We start from the raw sequence: 16,877 nt of genomic DNA on the forward strand, positions 1-16,877 counted from the left end.
CCTCGCGCTTCTTGCGCAGAGGGCAATAGGCCCTCAAGTGCTTAGTGCTATTGCACACAAAGCATCGGCGGATGCCGGCGCGCTGCTCCGCAGCAAGTAGCTCCGCTTCTTCATCTTCAGCATAGCTGAGGTCCATCGGCTCTGGACCGCTCGAAGAGCTTGCGCTACCAGCGCTCCAACCAGGTCGCGCCGACCTGAAGTTGTGCTCGGCATTCAATGCCACATCCACCGCCTCTTCAAAAGAGTTAGGGTGTACACGGAACACTTCCGTTCGAGCTGCGCTCACACGAAGTCCCTCCATGAACACGGTCACGCTGACCAGTTCCGGAAGAGGGTCCGCCGCCATTCCGGCGATAAGAGTTCTCAACTCTTGGACATAGTCCAATAAATCCTTCTTACCCTGGCGGGTAGCAAGGAACTTTGACCGGATACGGTACGCCTGATTAGGCGGCGCGAACACGCGCGAAAGCTGTTGCTTCAGCTGATCCCAAGTGGGAAATGCAGCGTCAACAGACGTGCCGCACGTTAGTGCCCATTCGCGAGCGCGACCTCCAAGCCTGGAGATAGCCAGCGCCACGCGCTGATGCTCAGACTGGAGCAGGGCCGATCCCATGGCCATCTCGACCTCACGGGTCCAGAGAAGGAGATTCTCTCCATCCTTCCCCTCGAAGGTTTTTACGCTCACCATGAGCGGTTTCAGTCTCATAGCCTCTTCACGCGTCATCGACGCCGCCGCCGTTGCGGCGCTCATCTTCTCTTGGACATGCTCCAAGAGCGCGTTCTCGTAGCGGGAGAACGATTCCAGCCTGGCAGTGACCGCCTCTGGACCTTGCGATGCAAGATGAGCCACGCCCTCCGGGCCAAGCAAGGACATAAGCTTAGTAAGCGCGTCCTGCTGCGCCGGGGGCAAATTCGCGAACACGGGGTGTTCCATCCTCGCAGAGGATATAGTCAACCGACTCAGGAGCGGGATTGACTACAAGTGCTACCAAGTGCAGCGGGGCTGCCGTAGCTTTAGCGTCAGAGGAAGACGTTCGACTCAAAGAGTCACTAATACTAAGTTCCTTATCCAAAGGACACTTACAGCCCAAGACCAGGGCTCAAAGTTAACACCTTAACTTTTATGCTTCAAAACCAGAAGTGTTTTATTTACTATTATTGCGGCCAAGCCGCCTAGGGGTAAATGTATCTCTTTAACTATCTAGCATAGTTAAACCTAATCAAATGCATAACGTGTGGCTTTCAGCCAACGTACTGAGAGACCTTGTTAACTCTCCAACTTATGTACTGAGAGTTTGTTAACTCTCCGGGTACTTCGTACCCCTGTGTGCTCCACACCATGTAACCCCGTTACAAACTACGCGCGAGATGGTGTCCATGTAACTATTGCTACAAGTTTGGAACCTGTGCTCATGTTCTTTTTGCCCTCCGGGCATCGGATCGTCCTGATGGAGCTGGGCGGCGGGTGCTTGTGAGTCGACGAACTACTGGCAAGCGAAGTAGCGATACGCTGGGAGGAAGACCTCGTCTTATTGGGCCTGCGCTGTCTCTAGAGTAAAGTATCAGCTCCAGCACATGCGTACGGCTTGTTAGATACTCAGGATCGGGTGCAGTGGTCTTTTAATACGTCTACAGTAACAGTTAGAGCGAGCATTTACATCATAACACTTTTGTTTTCCTCCAGCACCTTCGCCTCGTACACGTAGGTGGCGGAGTAAGGTGCCACACGTCGCTTAAGACCTCCTGATCACAATACAACCGAGGATATAAACTAAAACGAAGTTTTGACTCCAGCATCAGAGTTATTACGTGCACATTCGCAGTTGACACTCACAGGCCTTATACGCGTGGTGATGCCAGTGCTGAGAGCGAGGAACCGATCGTAGTCGAATTTGCGCGCTTGCACAGTGTCCGCTCAAGTAGCAGTAAGATACCTGTTAGGTGTCTGTGTTGCAGAAGCTCATATCGGAAGTGCTGGGTCACCGCAAGATGTTCTGCAGCGAAAAATAGACCGAAGTTGATGCCAAAATCAAACGTGTATTATGAGAACCTACACTCCTACTACTCTTCTTGCCAGCACTCGTCACAAGCACACTTAAACCACACTTCATCACCGTAGTTCACCGTTATCTCAGTGCCTGCCTTCACAGCCTTCTTCATTACGACAAGGATCTTAACGTTGCGTCCGTTGCGCATTTCAATGAAATCCGCGTTTGGTACACAGGAATGCGAGAGGAATCGCATCAAGGAACCACACTTGCCAGCTTCGATGTACACGTACTTCTTGGTTGTAGACTTCGTGTAGTACAGCATCGTGTAGCCGCTGTTGTACTTCTTTGCCACCTCTGGCTGACCCTCAATCTGCGCCTCGTGCGCACGTAGCTGACCCACATACTCGCCCAAGATGTCCCCGACGTCCAAAAAAGCAGTAGTATACACTCCTAAACCAACACGAGCGGTTTCAAAAAGCTTCAGCGTCGCTCGGTTCCTTGGCGCATTACTGCACAATGCATCTAGCCGACAACATTTCGATGTGCAGTAGATGGAGGACTGTGCGTTCTCGCAGGTGTCGAAGAAACAGTCGCCAACGCAGCTACAGGGATCGAAGTCTCCGACGTGAGGGAACTGCAGTCCTTCAGGAATTCGACACTCATTAATCTCGTCCACTCCGTTCGGCCACTTAACTGTCACTGCAGGCGCCAGCGATACCTCAGCCGTATCCTTCTGCGTCGTGTAGCTCGGCCGTAGTACGTGTAAGGCTTTCAAACGCTCTCGAACGAACGGGAGCTTCAGGAAGTCCTTCATCTTCTTGGCTGTAACGTTGCGAGAATGGTAGACGTTGGCTCCAGACCTGGTGATCGCACTACGGGCCATATGCTTCCTCTTCCGCGAGCGGGGTACATGTCACTGGGTTTGACCGCTTTTTTGCTTGGTGGCGGATTTTGTTTCTTTCCAAACGAGTCGGTATAGCGGCCAGGTACTGCTGGGGGTCCAGCACCTCATCCGGGCTCTCCGAAGGTTGCGTGCTATCTGGAGAAGAATCCTCGCTCTCCGCACTTGTTCCTGGATGTGAGGAAACGGGTAGTGTGTTAATGCTGGGCTCTACACGCACAGTCGTAGTGCTGGGCGTCGAAGTGGTGTTCATCACCGATTCCAGAGACTCAGAATCAGAATCAGGAGCTGCTAACTGAAGAAGTATCTCCATCGGAACTTGTCCTGACACCTTTTCCTCGCTCGCAGGTCCTTCACTAACGTCTGTGCGCTCGCCTCCACTTGTTGCGGGTGGCTGAAAACGTAATTCAGAGGTGCTGGAGACACTAACGTCTCGAGCAGCTTCGGAGACTCTTCCAGCGAAGTTTGCTGCAGCGTGGGTGTCCGCCGCTTCTCTCTCCACTCGTAGCTGCTGCGCCACTGCAGCAGAGGCATCGTCAACTGCTTGTCGTATAGCAGATTTTAAAATGGTGGATCTCGTCGGGAGATCCACAGAACCATCCACTAGTTCGTAAGTCCTCATCTTTCTCCACACGGCGACTTCAAATGGTATGCCAGAGATGTTGGCCACGCGGCGCATCATGTGCGACAGCTCCAGGATCTCGCCGGTGTCCACACGTATCGGATAATCCACGTCATTAAACTGCGCGATCCTCAGAACGCGGCTCTTGCGGTAGCCTCTCGCGTCTCCGGCAACTAACGCCCGCGAATAGTACTGGATCAAGTCGCCGGCTCGGAGAGTCTCGTGTGGTAGCTCGCTGCGCTGGAGGCGTACCATACTGCTGGCGCTGGTGCGGCAGGGTGATCACCGAAGGCTTGCACGCGACTGCCAGGTTCCGATCTCGTGGGCTGTTGATGAGCAGCGGCAGCCCACCACATTCGGAAGACATTTGCTTCCTTGAACTTCGACGAACTGGGGGCCTGTCTCTCTCGCTAAAAGTGCGTCGCGAGGCGTGCAGACGCAGGCGCCTACCAGCAGTCCCGTCCACGACGTTTTGTGGGATGGTTTCGTGTGTTTTTCAGATCTGTACATGTGTTCTTAACGTTTTCTCGTTTTTGGGACGCTCAGTACTTCCTCATATAAGCTGTCTTATGGTCCCGTTTACACTGCTTTGACGTGGCCTGTCTGGTAGGTATTTTACCACAAACTGAGCGAACAATAGTAATCAAAGTAGCAGAGACGTTATAGCGTCGAATATATTCCTTTCTCTTCTTATTCACGAGACGCCTTCATGTTTTCTGATCACCGGTGTTTCTTCTGCTCGACAGGCGATAGCGTGTCACCAGACGGAGCATCAACCCCACGTTTAGACATGACCAACATGTCTAAAGAGAAAATGCGCTGTATTGTGAGAGTTCACGACGAGCACGTTAGTTTCAGATACTGCAGCAACATTTGCTCTTACATTCCATGTGAACCACGCCAACCGAGCTACGGAGTACCGTGGAATTAATCCGGTGTGAGCTGTCCATACCTAAAGGTATTCCCAGAGTAAAATAAGATTGCAAAGTCTTATTAAGACTCCAAAAAGTCAGATTTGTCATCGGATAAGACAATACAATCTAATCGGCTTTCACAATTTAAGCTGCAAGCCCAAAATAAGGCAAGCAGAAAGCCCTAACCCATTCTGAAGCACAGAAACGTGGTCTTGGGAATTGCCCAATCAAATGACCGCCTCAAAGGCAGCCCGTTTCCCGGTATCTGGAAAGAGTTTTTAAAATAGTCCTGTAGTGCAAAAACGACTGCGAATTAGCTAATTCTGACCACATTTTCGAAATCTACACCCAATTTTACCCCTTATATCTAGCTGTTACTAAAGGATTTGGGTTGTTGGCTCCTCATAAAACATGGCTACATTCTGGTCCACTTGTGACGAGTACAATAACACCAACAATAAGTTTAGGCGTCATTTCTTGTCCATTGGGGTTTAGCCTCTCCCCGTTTCGCTAACTTAGGAACACAAAACACTACTTCGAAGTACTACGTAGTTCTCCGCCGTGAACTTTCCCGTTTAATCACACTGGGTCGGCTGTGTAAGATTTGTGAAGACTTTGTAAAGCACTTTGTGAGGCACTTTGTGGAGCCCTCACAAATCTTACACAACCGACCCGGACGAAGCGAGAAAGAAGACAACGATTTCATCTATTACTTTGAAATACTACGTACTACGTATAGTAGTATACGTAGAAGTCGTCTTGGATTTAACCTTGTACTGAACGGTGCATTTCGGGTTTTATGGCTGGAGGTGATGACTTAATCCTCGACCAGGAAGTCGGCAGCATCCGTGACGATACGAGCGACGTCGCTCACATGTCGCTGGATAGTCGAGCTGTTGTCGCCGAAAGCGACGCAGTCCGAGATGCCCGGGAAGGCAGTGCCGAGGTAGCCCTCATAGAAGCCCGGACCGAAGATCACGTGTTTGTACCACGGGCGGTGAGGCAGTCCGTTCTCATCGATAAGGTGGCGCTCCAGTAGCACCAGCTTCTCGTTCCATCCACGTAATAATTCCTCGTCGTTCGCAGCCTCCGACTGCTGGATGGTCGCGTGGAACGCGTTAGCGTTAGCTGTGAAGCTGGCGATAGCCGTGTGTAGCTCTGTGAAGTCTACACTGTGGTTCATGGCTAGAATTTTTCCCTCAAAGCCAGCAAGATCATCCTTCATCACGAGTCCATACGTAGTGAAGTCGAAGGGGACGACCACATCTGTGGCTAGACGCATGGTCATGAGGCCCCACCATTGAACCATATTGGCGTGCGTTGCATAGTGCGGGTCGCCCAGAGTCTCCATGTACATGAGGCTGTCCATGTTGCTGTGATAAGTGCCGTAGACTGCGCCATTAAGCGTGAAACCCAGGTTAGCTGAGATCACACCCAGGTGCTGGTAGACGCAGTAAAGTCCGAGCCTGAGCCCATGAACTGGATCAAATGATCAGGTGCCAGCGTCCCGTCGTACACGCCGTAGATCTGCGAGCGGTGGCGAGCGGTCTGAGCAGCCCACTGCGCATACAAACTGTCGCCTGGTTCATTGCGAGTGTCATTGGGCCCGAAGAACTCGTTAGGAGGCACAGCCTTGGCCGTGTCTTCGATGAACTTGGCGATCGATGGTGTACCCATTGCAAGAGCCAACGGACCGACGACGTTGTCCACATTGATGTACGCGACGGCCTTCTGCTTGAGCTCCTCGGCGCGCTCCTCAGCAAACTCTGTACTGCCCAGTAGACCAAATTCTTCTCCGTCCCAGGAGCCCAGCACAATAGACCGACGTGGCTTCCAGCCCTGTTTGACGAGGTCACCCAATCCACGAGCGATCTCCAGCATGACGGCGGATCCGCTACTGGGGTCCACAGCACCACACACCCAGGCGTCACGGTGGTTGCCAATCAGAACCTGCTGATCAGGCTCGACCGAGCCCTCAATGGTACCGATGACGTCCCAGATGGGACCAACTTTGTTGTCCATGAGCACATCAAGGTTTAAGACAAGAGACTCGTCGTCACCCAGACGGTAGCCGTTCGGGTACGTGAGTCCGCCCTGCCAAGCCTCTGGAGCCTTCCGACCTCCAATGGAGCGCAAAATTACGTCTGCCTGTTCGTACGACAGTGGTAGCGCCGGAATGTGTGGGATGCTGCTAGCATCTTCGTATTTCAGTTGTGGGGCGCCTTGAACCGAAGCCCAACCAGGCGTCAACGGGTCTCCAGAAGCCAGCGACAAGTACTGCAGTGATCCACGCTGGAAGGAGCCTTTGGGACGGTAGATTCCCTCCGGGTACACCGCTCCTTGGACGAATCCGTCCTCCTTTGGGTCCGAGTAAATGATAACGGCGGCCATCCCGTGCTGCTCGGCCAGTGCGACCTTGAGGCCACGGAAGTTGCGACCATACCGCACCAGTGCAATTTTACCCTCTAAGGTCACGTTGTGGCTAACCAGCCAGTCAAAGTCGGCCTGGGTGCCGAAGTTGACGTACACGACCGACGCCGTGACGTTCCCCGAGTCGGAGTAAGCCAGGTAAGGCGGCAGTGCGTCCGGGTTGTTGGTACACGCGTCATTGGGCACCGACACCTCAGTCAGGTTGAGCTCGTGGACGCTCTGCTCGGGCGACACGATGGACAGACGGCGGTGAAGTGGGTACGACAGCAACGTGTAGTATTCTTTGATCTCAGCTTTCAGTCCGAAGGCTGTAAACTGCTCCGCAGTGTACACTGCCGTCTTGTAGTCTTGCTCAGTGCCGCACGTGTGTGGAACACTAGCGTAAGAGTGCAGGAACTCACGCAGCTTCTCCGGCTGCACGCCATCGATGAACGTGCGCTCGAAGGAAGTCAACACGGCCGCGTCTCGCTCAACGGAGACCTGCTTGGCAACAGGACTCGACGGGCTCTGAAGCAGCACGAAGCCGCCCACAACTACGAGCAGGACGGCAACCACTCCGCCGACGCGAGCACCAGTCGACGACAGCAAGGTCTTCCAGTGGTTCTCATGTTGGCGGGGTGACGGCCTTGAACCTCCAAATGTGCCGTACGCTTCGGACATGGTTGATGGCCACAGCAAAATGCGAAGTGAAGCGGTCTTCGGCGCCTGTCATCGTAGCCAAGGAAGGACTCAACACGCCACGCCACGCTCTTTGCGGGCGCGCCAGCTGGAAACGTGCCCGCATGATGTGTCCTCGCTCAGACGGACGAGCCGGCGGTATTCTATCGCTGCCGTGGTCAAAGTTGGTGATTCTGGTAGGATTCTTGCCCCTGTGCCAAGCTGCTTCGACGCCAAGGTGCGGAATCAGGAATCCCGATTGAGGACACACCAATCAGTGTCGTGGCTGTTGACCCAGCAAAAATCTTGGTGACGGTCGTCGGAGAATTACAATAAATGAAGCGACTCAACATGTAAAAAAAGTGGTGAAAACAATTGGTGAATGTTTCTACTTGAAGCTTTCACACTGCAGCCATCCTAGATCTCTCTAAACGTCAATATAGACGGGCAGGTCTTCATTCCGAACGTAGTCAACGATGCCGTTTCCTTCGTATCATTCCTTGTCTTGCTCCTCAATGCGCTTCAGGCGTTTGGCGTAGTACGCCATCTCTTGAACCAGCGCCCGCTCGACCTCCGGGACCTGCTCCTTACTGCTCTGCACGTTTGCCAGTACGCATCTCGTATAGTTGATGCAGCTCACCACGTACGTCCGCTGTGCATCCCAGTTAACCGCCGGGATTCCATTCGCAGCGAATCTTCCAACACTGTTCACAACAACATTCGCACTGTGATTTCCCTCCGTCTGGTTCGGGGTGACTGCAGCTCCAGCGCCTTTCAAATGGCTACACGCCAGGACTGCTGCAGCTCCCGACTCTGTCTACAGTAAAACTTGAGCCAGCAGCTTCACATGATCCTCCTTCGAGCGGATATCTTCGTACTGCTTCGTGCGCACTTTGATGCCTAACGCGTTGAGATACGAGCGCAGGTCGTTGAACCGACACAGGCTCAACGCAGCATACAAATCGTCCAACTTGCCCTCCGCCGCAAGCTGCTCTAGCTGCTCTAGCGTCACCTTCTCGGCAGCTTTGCTCAGTGATGACACCAGACGTTGAAGTTCATATGTGTGCACCACTTTGACCATCACTCTTATGTCACTCAATTAGATCCTCTACCCCACAGTTACTGACCCCCGCGTTCGACCATGGGCAATGAGGTGAGTCGCCCCGCCGACCTGAGTCCGCAGAGCTCGGGCGTGGTGCCTCCCCGCTCGCCGTACACGCCAACAGGAGGGTCCTCGCGTCGTGCGCAGAGCTTCAACTCGAGCTCTCCATCTCCGTCGCCTGCTGCGTCAAACGCTCCGCCTCCGCAACGTCGGACCAGCAGCAGCTCGAGTCTGGGCTCAAACCCTAGTTCAACTCCGACGTCAAACCCTAAAAAGGAGCGCACGATCCAGCGCATGGACAAGGCCATCCGCCGCCGCGTGCGGGGCGGCATCACGTACAACATGAAGCTGCTAGTGCGTGGTGCTAAGGGCACAGGCAAGACGTCGCTCTTCCAGCGCCTCAAGGGCGAGCCCATCCCGGAGACGCACCAATCCACGCCACAGCTTCAATCGGCCACAATTAAGTGGAGTTTCCGTCAAAATCTGGAAGAAAATGTCAAATGTGAGGTCTGGGACGTCGTGGACAAAGGATTCGTGTCTGTAGAGACCGAGGAAGGCGCAGAAGAAGGCTCAACACGCCCCCAGAATGCATCCACAGGGGTCAGCAATGAGCACGGAGGCCTACAGAGTGGAGGGAGCTTGTCAGCCGAAGCTAGCGCCGCCGCAGCCGCAGCAGCTGCGGCCATGCAGAACGGGACTCACTCTGTAGCCATCGTGGACGCCTCTACCGTGGACGTGTATCATGAAGCTCATAGCGTCATCTTCCTACTGGATATAACTAAGTGGGATACGCTAGAGTACGTGAAGCAGCAGCTGGACAGCGTACCAGTCCACATCCCGACGTTAGTACTGGGCAACTTTAGAGACCAAGGAGCACAGAGGAAGATCTTTAAGGAGGATATCCAGGAACTGCTTTACGGATCGAGGGACCGACCGCAGTCGCAGCAGTGGAGAAGACCGAGCGAGTTGCTGTATTTCGAGTGTTCGTTGCTGAATTGCTACGGGTTAAAGTCGCTGCACCAGTACTTTGGGATCCCTTTCTTGCAGCTCAAGCTGGCGACTATCAGACAGCAGATGCGGATCGTAGAAGGAGAGTTCGCGCACTTGAAGCACGATGTGCAGGCGACTATCAGCGACCAGCGATACTCCGAGTACGTGGAGCATATCAAGGCTACAGGATCGGACATTCGGACAGGCAGACGAGGCTCTGGAAGCGGAAATACTCCACTAGCTGCGTCGAGGAGCAACTCCGTGAGGTTATCACCTCGGGAAAGCAGTCAATCGACGTCTAGGACGCAGCAGGAAGGTGCAGATGATGACGTGAGTGTCGTTGAGAAGGATAATGGCGCTGGAACTCCCCCCAAGTCACCTACTGAGGTGGTTGCTGCAGCTACAAAGAGCACTGAAGCACAGGAGGACGCACCATCTCAGGATGTGGAGGATTTGCCTGCGAGAACTAATAGTGTTGTTATCCAGACAGCGCCACGACTAAAGTTCGAGCACAAGGAGACTGTGACGTCGATTTCGGACGAGAAACCAGACGACGCCGTCGCGAAGGTAGAAGATAAACCCGCATCGCCTCAAGAACGAAGCAGCAAGGCTCCAGTATCAAGTCGTGCCAGTTCGAATCGTCCTAGGAAGGCGTCAATGGAAGAAGTGATGCATCTTGAGGACTTCCAGGTGCCGAAAGCGCGTGTTAGCGACCTCGATCACTTCTACTCAGAGAGTGAAAGCGATGAAGATGCCGGCGAGAACGACGAGGTTGTGGTAGTGGCTCCTGTGGATAGAGGGACGAGTGGGGTGTCCCATAAACAACGTTTTATCGACTCTGACTCATCCGATACAGACGAGATTGGATCAGCAGGAAGTCGCCGGACTCGAAAGGACAGAGCGTCTCGTAGCAGCTCTTCTCAACGCCCAGTGGCCAAGCAGACAAGTACGACAAGCTCTCGCTCGTCCCGACCAACGTCAGTATCTCCAAAGCAAACTAGCAGTCCTGGGTCTCCTGCTCAAGCGCAATCTACGAGCCCGGTAGCGAATTCCCAGGCTGAGAGCTTGCCAACGCAGCGAAAGTCTTCTAGCCCAGACAGTGCTGTACTGCAGACTCCTCCTTCAGTGCCCTCCGTTTCGTATCCTACTCCAAGGGATGAGAGCGATAACGCAGTCGCAGAAGAACACGACGAACGCCGTGCGTCACTGTCACAAGATGATGCAGAGCTAAACCACGAGTCCGATTTGACAGGAGCCACAGATGCCGTGGAGTGTGTTCGTCCCACTGCGCACGAATCACGCGCTTCCAGTGAGAATGAAGGTGGCGATGCTGACATTATCGACACTGTAGCGATGCATTCAGCTATCAAGAAGGATTCGATTGCCCCGACTCTACCGATTACAGAGACCACTCGTGTCGCTGATGATGACCCCAACAGCGAGCCGGAAAATGTGGATCAAGTCGCCACTACCGACAGAGAGATCAGTGTTATTAAAAAGGAGCGTCCAGGTGGTGACAAATTGGATATCGCTGCCAGCTCCAGCGAGTTGAATACTTCCCTCGCTGATGAGGTCAGTGATAAAGAAGCTGCGGATGCAACTCCGCAAGTGGAGGTGGTTAAAGCCGAAGAACCTGTTGTGTCAAGAGATTTGCGTCCAGATGTGCTCACGAGCGATGATAGCGACGATACAAGCGGTAGGAATGGCTCTACCGATGTGTCGTTGTCTTCATTGCAAGCGTCGTTACCTATGCCTGACGCCTCAGTGCCCTCATTCGCTCCAGCATCTACCTGTACGATCAGCCCAAGCTCGGCGACTCAAGGTCAGGAAGAAGTGTTGGGACACTACCACAAGAGGAACAACGATGACGCTGGGGATCTTACATCCTTGTCAGCTCTCCAAGCGTCGCTACCCTTACCGGACGAGGTCACGGCGCCAATGCCAACCTTGTCTGACGCTAGCAATTCATCCGTGGGTCGTGACGGCGGTGTTAACGACTCCAGCACGAACGGAGCTCTCCAGTTGTCGGACCTTGAAACGAATTTTTCCATAAATACGGTAATTCCCGACTTCGCGACTGTCGTTCCTAGCAACGACCTGGAAGCTTTTTTGAACGAAAGTGATAGCGATGCAGAGAATGCGCCACCTACGTACGCTGAGCCGCAGTCAAGTCGGCAAAAGCAAAGCAGAAAGGCGCTAGTGGAGTCTAGTGAAGACAAGGAAGAAGATCTGGACCGCTTTGCGAGCTACAGTATCAGTAAGAAGCACCGATCCGAACGCAGACGTCAGCAGAGAGAAGATCTACGTCAACTGAATGCTGCGTTCGACCAGGAAAACGACACGTCGACAAGCAGTGTCGCCGTCTCGGGCTCCTCTTTTGGGAGCTCTGACGTGATGGAAGCCATTCGGAAAGCGCAGGAAGAGGCCATGCGAATGCTCCCGGCGCCTGCAGATGATGCCGATTCGAGTTCGTCGAAGAAGAAACACAAGCATAAGAAGGAACGCAAACACAAGAAACAAGAGGGTGAGGAGGGCTCCAAACAGAGATCTGTGAAAAAGAGCAGTCGGAAGTCCGGATCGTCAAAGAAACGCCGGCCTCATGTTGAAGACGATCTCGAGTAACCCGGGCAAGTGTAAGGTATCGATGCACAAACCAACGAGTGTGGAACTGAGCCAATGAGAAGAAATAGACTCGCAGAATTATTCATCCGGCCAGCGATGACCCCTGTCGCTGTCCACACTGGAGGCTTTTAATCTGCGATCCAGATGGTGGAAAGCGTACATGCCCCCAACTTCAAATGTCCAGCTAGGAAACGCTCCAGCACTGACTCAGAACAACACTCATTCACTCGATTGGGTGCTCGCTGCTGTCTGTGCAACGTCGCGTCCATCTGAAATTAGCATTCGGTTAAGCAGTTTTGAAAGAGTGAAACCGTGGGCTGAACGTCGAGATCAACACAGAAGCCAGGATATCGAATTATACTCCTCACCACTTTTCATTTTGCTACCGACGTCACGTCGGTCACCCACCTAACAGGACCGATCCACAACATGCACATGCTCTTCCAGAGCGAGACGACCTATAGACGGTGTCGCTCTTGGCTGCCACGCGACGGAGACGACACACTACAAGTCGCTGGAAGCTTCAAAGACTCGACTACGACAGGCCCGCGACGGCGAGGAATATCGCGCAACTGCAAGACTGCCAGGAGAGAGGCCAAGGCGGCGAAGCGCAGACTGAACAGCGCACCAGATAAAGAAGCTGACAACCAGGACGAGGAGGGCGCAGAAGCGCTGCGAAATGAGGTGGTGGCGATGCAGAGACAGATCGAGATGCTGCAGAGACAGCGACAGCTACTGGACTCGGCGGTGGTCAATGCACGCACCAACGCGGTGACGCATGCCATCGACCTCACCAAGGGCTTCTACGTACACTTCTCTAACGGATACAACCCTATGAGCCACCCAGAGCAGTCCAGACAGGCAGAGACATTTCTTCGAGGAATCATGAGGAAGGACGCTATCTGCTCTGAATTCCAGGGTGTCGACTTGTTCTTGAGTCAGTACCAAATGGCCACCGAGAGTCATGCCTCGATGCGTGTGTTCGTTCACGAGATCGTCGTCGTTAACCAAGACTTGTCGTCCAAAGATAACTCGATTCAGATATTGGCGAAGGCCACCGCTCGCTTCCGTGTGAGTCGCACGACGCTGGAGAAACTGTTCCCGCGTATTATTGACGACGAAGAGCTCACCCAACAGCTTATCGGCAAGGAGTACGCTATCCAGTATGACAAGGTGTTTCACTTTAAGCATGGCCGAGTCTTCCAGCATGAATCGCAAGTCGATTTTTGCAATAGTATGCTGGAGATGGCGCAGAATCCTTTTGTCGCAATGAAGCTCCTGGAGGCATCGCTGATGACCAAGCATGGGCATCTGAAGCTGGATAGCAACATCGAGGAAGACATGAATCAACTCGACAATACGGCACTGTAAGCACACACACCCCTTGAAGTAAGAAATGAATGTAATAACGGACGCGCCCTACTAGAGTCCGGACTATATTTAATAGTGCCGCCCGAAAGTGATAGAGAGGACTTTAAACGGGTGATGACTTTATTCCTTGCTGATAAGATTCGTGTACCAGGTTAATATCGTCTAACGCATCATCTAACTCTAAAGAATTTAACAGATCGACGTCTTCGTCCATATGCGGTTCCTTCGACCACTTTTCACGAAATTTAGCGCCATTCACATCGTGCTTGGATATAAACCACGACGAGGGGTCTCTAGAAGCCTTGCTATTTCAGCACTCCGCATGATTGTTACCTCATCCGTGTCTCGCCACGCGCGGAGGTCTCAATCGCAAACGGTGTCGACAATTGGTATACGTGGGCTACCAAAGCGAGTGCATTCGACTCGGTCCGACTCTTTCCAAGCGTTATTTCCATGTACAGTAGGTCCTTAAAACGACATATTTAGTCCACTTGATCACCTCTTGCTTACGCTCACTGCTAACGGACTGCCTTTGATGAGGCATTATTGGAAATGACGGAAAAGTGTTTCTCTCTGTAGAATGGATCAGATTTGGTAGCTTTTATAAGGACTCTATTCGGGAGAGGCTTGTATTTAATAGTGCAGGCATGTAGCACCCCACAGGACACTATTCGGTAGGGGGCTTTTATTCGGGCGCATCCGTTAAATCAATAGGTAACTGAGGTTAATAAAAAAAGAAAAAAAATACATTTTGTTTTGCTGGAGAATAAACAAGTACTTTTTTTCCGTTGTCATTTGATAGCGTGTAAAATGTGTTGTTGTATTGGTAATTGTTATCATAGCAATATCTTTCTTTTCCTGCGGCTAAAATACATATTAGAGAATAGCACTCACAGCGTTCCCCAGTCCTACTAGAGTCGCCACCACGCCGACTCCCTGGCACAGTGAGCGCATGGGTTGTTTCGCATACGCGAAAGCGTACGTGTGTAGGCAACGTGCCGCCGTGAATGCGAGCATCGCACGGAAGTGAACTTTCGAGTTGCCTCCAGCCATAATTCCTGCGCCGAAGATGAATAGTCCCAGCGGAATGGACTCCAAATCGTTCGTGACGATACCTTCCCAACGTTTCTCTGCCTCCAGCGTCTTGGTGTCGTTGGTGTTGTCTATGCCAAAAGTTTGCTTGCGCTTGGACGACGGGAGCCACGTATCCTCAGGAGGACGAGCACCCGTGGCGTACTTCCTCGCTCCTTGAATCATCGTGGCAGTCAGGAACTTGATGTACAAGACTGAAGTGCATGCGACGTAAACCTTAACACTGCCGTTCACAATCATAACTCGAGACGCGTTGAAGAGCTTGGTGAGCTTTGAGAAGGAAATTGGACTATGTAAGATCTTTTCATTGAGGATATTGGGACATGGTGGTAGCCATGTTGAAGCCGTTTGGTCACTTCGATGGGTATCGAAGCGTTGGTTGTCTCAAGCTGAGACTAGCAACGTAAAGATAAACTATTTTCTTCTCGAAAAAACATCTACTATTCTCTATTTGTGTTCACTTCAATACTGACATTGCTAGCACTACCACGGCGCTTGAACAGATTAACTTAGACGTAGGTGATTGTACTGGGTGAGTACTTGCAGACGTTGCCCTTGGGGCCGGCACCGGCCTCTTCCGGCTCGCCGCCCGACGTGGTGCCGTCCGACCATGAGCACACGTTGATCTTCTTGCCCTTGATCTTGATGTTCTCGAGCGTGGCCTGGTCTCCCCAGTTCTCGTTCACAGTGACGACACTGACACGGCCGTCGACAGCGTATACGTTCTTGACGTTGACCTTGAGGCCCTTGTAGCCGCACGTGCCACACGAACGGTAGAGCTTACCGAAGTCCTCGACGTAGAACCCCTCGATGGACACGGTGCCGTAGCCATTGTGCTGGATGACCTTGTCCTGGGCCGAGCGTGCACCTCCACCGATGACCTTGGTCACGCTACCGGCCGACCCGCCCTTGATGCTCAGTGCGTCCTCGCACACGTCGTCCCACCACACATTCTCGATCGTGCAGCCACTCTGTTCGCAGTGCACACCTTCCATTTGGTCCTGGCCGATGATGACGTTCTTGAGGGTGCCACCGGGCTCGACGCGGAACACGGCGGTCTGCCAGCCGCTCTCACGCTGACCGGCGCACTTGACGTTCGAGCGCTGGAAGGTCTTCATCTTGCCGTCGTAAACTTCGCCTTTCTTGACGACGTAAGGTTCATCGAAAAACTCGTCGCCTTGACTGGCAGGCCACGCTCCGGTGGGCATGGGGGCGGCCTCAGCGCGCATAGAAGCACCCGACGCAATGGTAGCAGTCGCGGCCAGTGCAGCCGTGACGAAGGTAAAAGTGTTGACCATGATAGACACTAGATAGACTGGAGGTCGGTTGTTTGGAGGCTGCAAAGAGTGCAGATTGAAAAATGAGTGACGAATGTGACTGCGTTGCAACAGCCCTCGCGTCTAGCGTAGCACAGCAATCTGCAAGCGACTGGAACTGCTGTAGCCAAGCCCAGGCAAAACAAGAGTCGCCGACGCAAATCCTGTCGTTGAGATCGATGTCGTCGAGTGCAGGCTCCGTGTTGCCAGATGCTAACGTGCTTACCCCGAGATCCTCGCCATCGGTAGAACGAATCGGTAGGACCGGTACATTGTTGTTGATGACCATTGCTGTTCTGCAAAAGCCTGTACGGTATGCCTGTGAGCCAGATGCCGGCTTTACGACAGCGCGATCCGGTGCGAAGACTCACATCGTCAACTAATCAGTGTCCGTAAGCAGTGCACCTTGTATTCGTAAGTATTGTAGGGAATTACAGCCACGGTGGTGCCTTCAATTATTCTGTATTCAAAGACTCGTGTCATTGAACTCAGTGCTACAATAGTTAGCGCAGTAACCTCGGCTGTACCTTGTCCGTGGCCCTTGCGTCGCTGCAACTTGCTGCAGTGCAAGATCCCACGTGAATGCTGCGCCGATGTGCGCCAGGTGGCGACTATTAATACAGCTACAGTACACCACAAGTTCTCGTACGAATACAGTGGCGAGACAATCATAGCGGCAAACCGCATAAAGAACGGACGTCGGAACGCCGCTTTGGCGCCGTCGTCTTTCGCTCTAAAGAGCAGCAAACAACGACGGATGTATTAATTCGTGTGCATTGCCTCTTTATGAAGATACCAAATTGGCATTGGCATTTTGGAAACACTCTAGGTAATAAAAAGTTAACGCGGCCGGATTATTAATAAAAGTG

General features: G+C 52.8%; 6 protein-coding genes across 6 annotated transcripts; 3 read left to right on the forward strand and 3 right to left on the reverse strand.

The window, feature by feature from the left end:
- Nucleotides 1-5,245: 5,245 nt before the first annotated feature.
- Nucleotides 5,246-7,555, reverse strand: PITG_12824 (glutamate carboxypeptidase, putative; the record flags this gene model as incomplete). The annotated part of the gene is made up of 2 exons (XM_002900156.1): nt 5,246-5,869; nt 5,947-7,555. 2 exons carry the CDS (start codon nt 7,516-7,518, stop codon nt 5,246-5,248), a joined length of 2,196 nt encoding a protein of 731 aa, XP_002900202.1.
- Nucleotides 7,556-8,656: 1,101 nt separating this feature from the next.
- Nucleotides 8,657-10,109, forward strand: PITG_12825 (GTP-binding protein Parf; the record flags this gene model as incomplete). Its single annotated transcript, XM_002900157.1, has 2 exons — nt 8,657-9,981; nt 10,031-10,109. 2 exons carry the CDS (start codon nt 8,657-8,659, stop codon nt 10,107-10,109), a joined length of 1,404 nt encoding a protein of 467 aa, XP_002900203.1.
- A 1,158-nt stretch (nt 10,110-11,267) lies between these two features.
- On the forward strand, nt 11,268-11,660 carry PITG_22982 (uncharacterized protein; the record flags this gene model as incomplete). The annotated part of the gene is made up of 1 exon (XM_002900158.1): nt 11,268-11,660. One exon carries the CDS (start codon nt 11,268-11,270, stop codon nt 11,658-11,660), a length of 393 nt encoding a protein of 130 aa, XP_002900204.1.
- A 1,262-nt stretch (nt 11,661-12,922) lies between these two features.
- Nucleotides 12,923-13,600, forward strand: PITG_12826 (uncharacterized protein; the record flags this gene model as incomplete). The annotated part of the gene is made up of 1 exon (XM_002900159.1): nt 12,923-13,600. One exon carries the CDS (start codon nt 12,923-12,925, stop codon nt 13,598-13,600), a length of 678 nt encoding a protein of 225 aa, XP_002900205.1.
- A 778-nt stretch (nt 13,601-14,378) lies between these two features.
- On the reverse strand, nt 14,379-14,960 carry PITG_12827 (sporulation induced hypothetical protein; the record flags this gene model as incomplete). The annotated part of the gene is made up of 1 exon (XM_002900160.1): nt 14,379-14,960. One exon carries the CDS (start codon nt 14,930-14,932, stop codon nt 14,477-14,479), a length of 456 nt encoding a protein of 151 aa, XP_002900206.1.
- Nucleotides 14,961-15,201: 241 nt separating this feature from the next.
- PITG_12828 (polysaccharide lyase, putative) lies at nt 15,202-15,990 on the reverse strand (the record flags this gene model as incomplete). The annotated part of the gene is made up of 1 exon (XM_002900161.1): nt 15,202-15,990. One exon carries the CDS (start codon nt 15,988-15,990, stop codon nt 15,202-15,204), a length of 789 nt encoding a protein of 262 aa, XP_002900207.1.
- Nucleotides 15,991-16,877: the final 887 nt, after the last annotated feature.

This window comes from Phytophthora infestans, genomic scaffold (assembly GCF_000142945.1).
Source record: "Phytophthora infestans T30-4 supercont1.27 genomic scaffold, whole genome shotgun sequence".
Taxonomy (NCBI): Eukaryota; Oomycota; class Peronosporomycetes; order Peronosporales; family Peronosporaceae; genus Phytophthora; species Phytophthora infestans.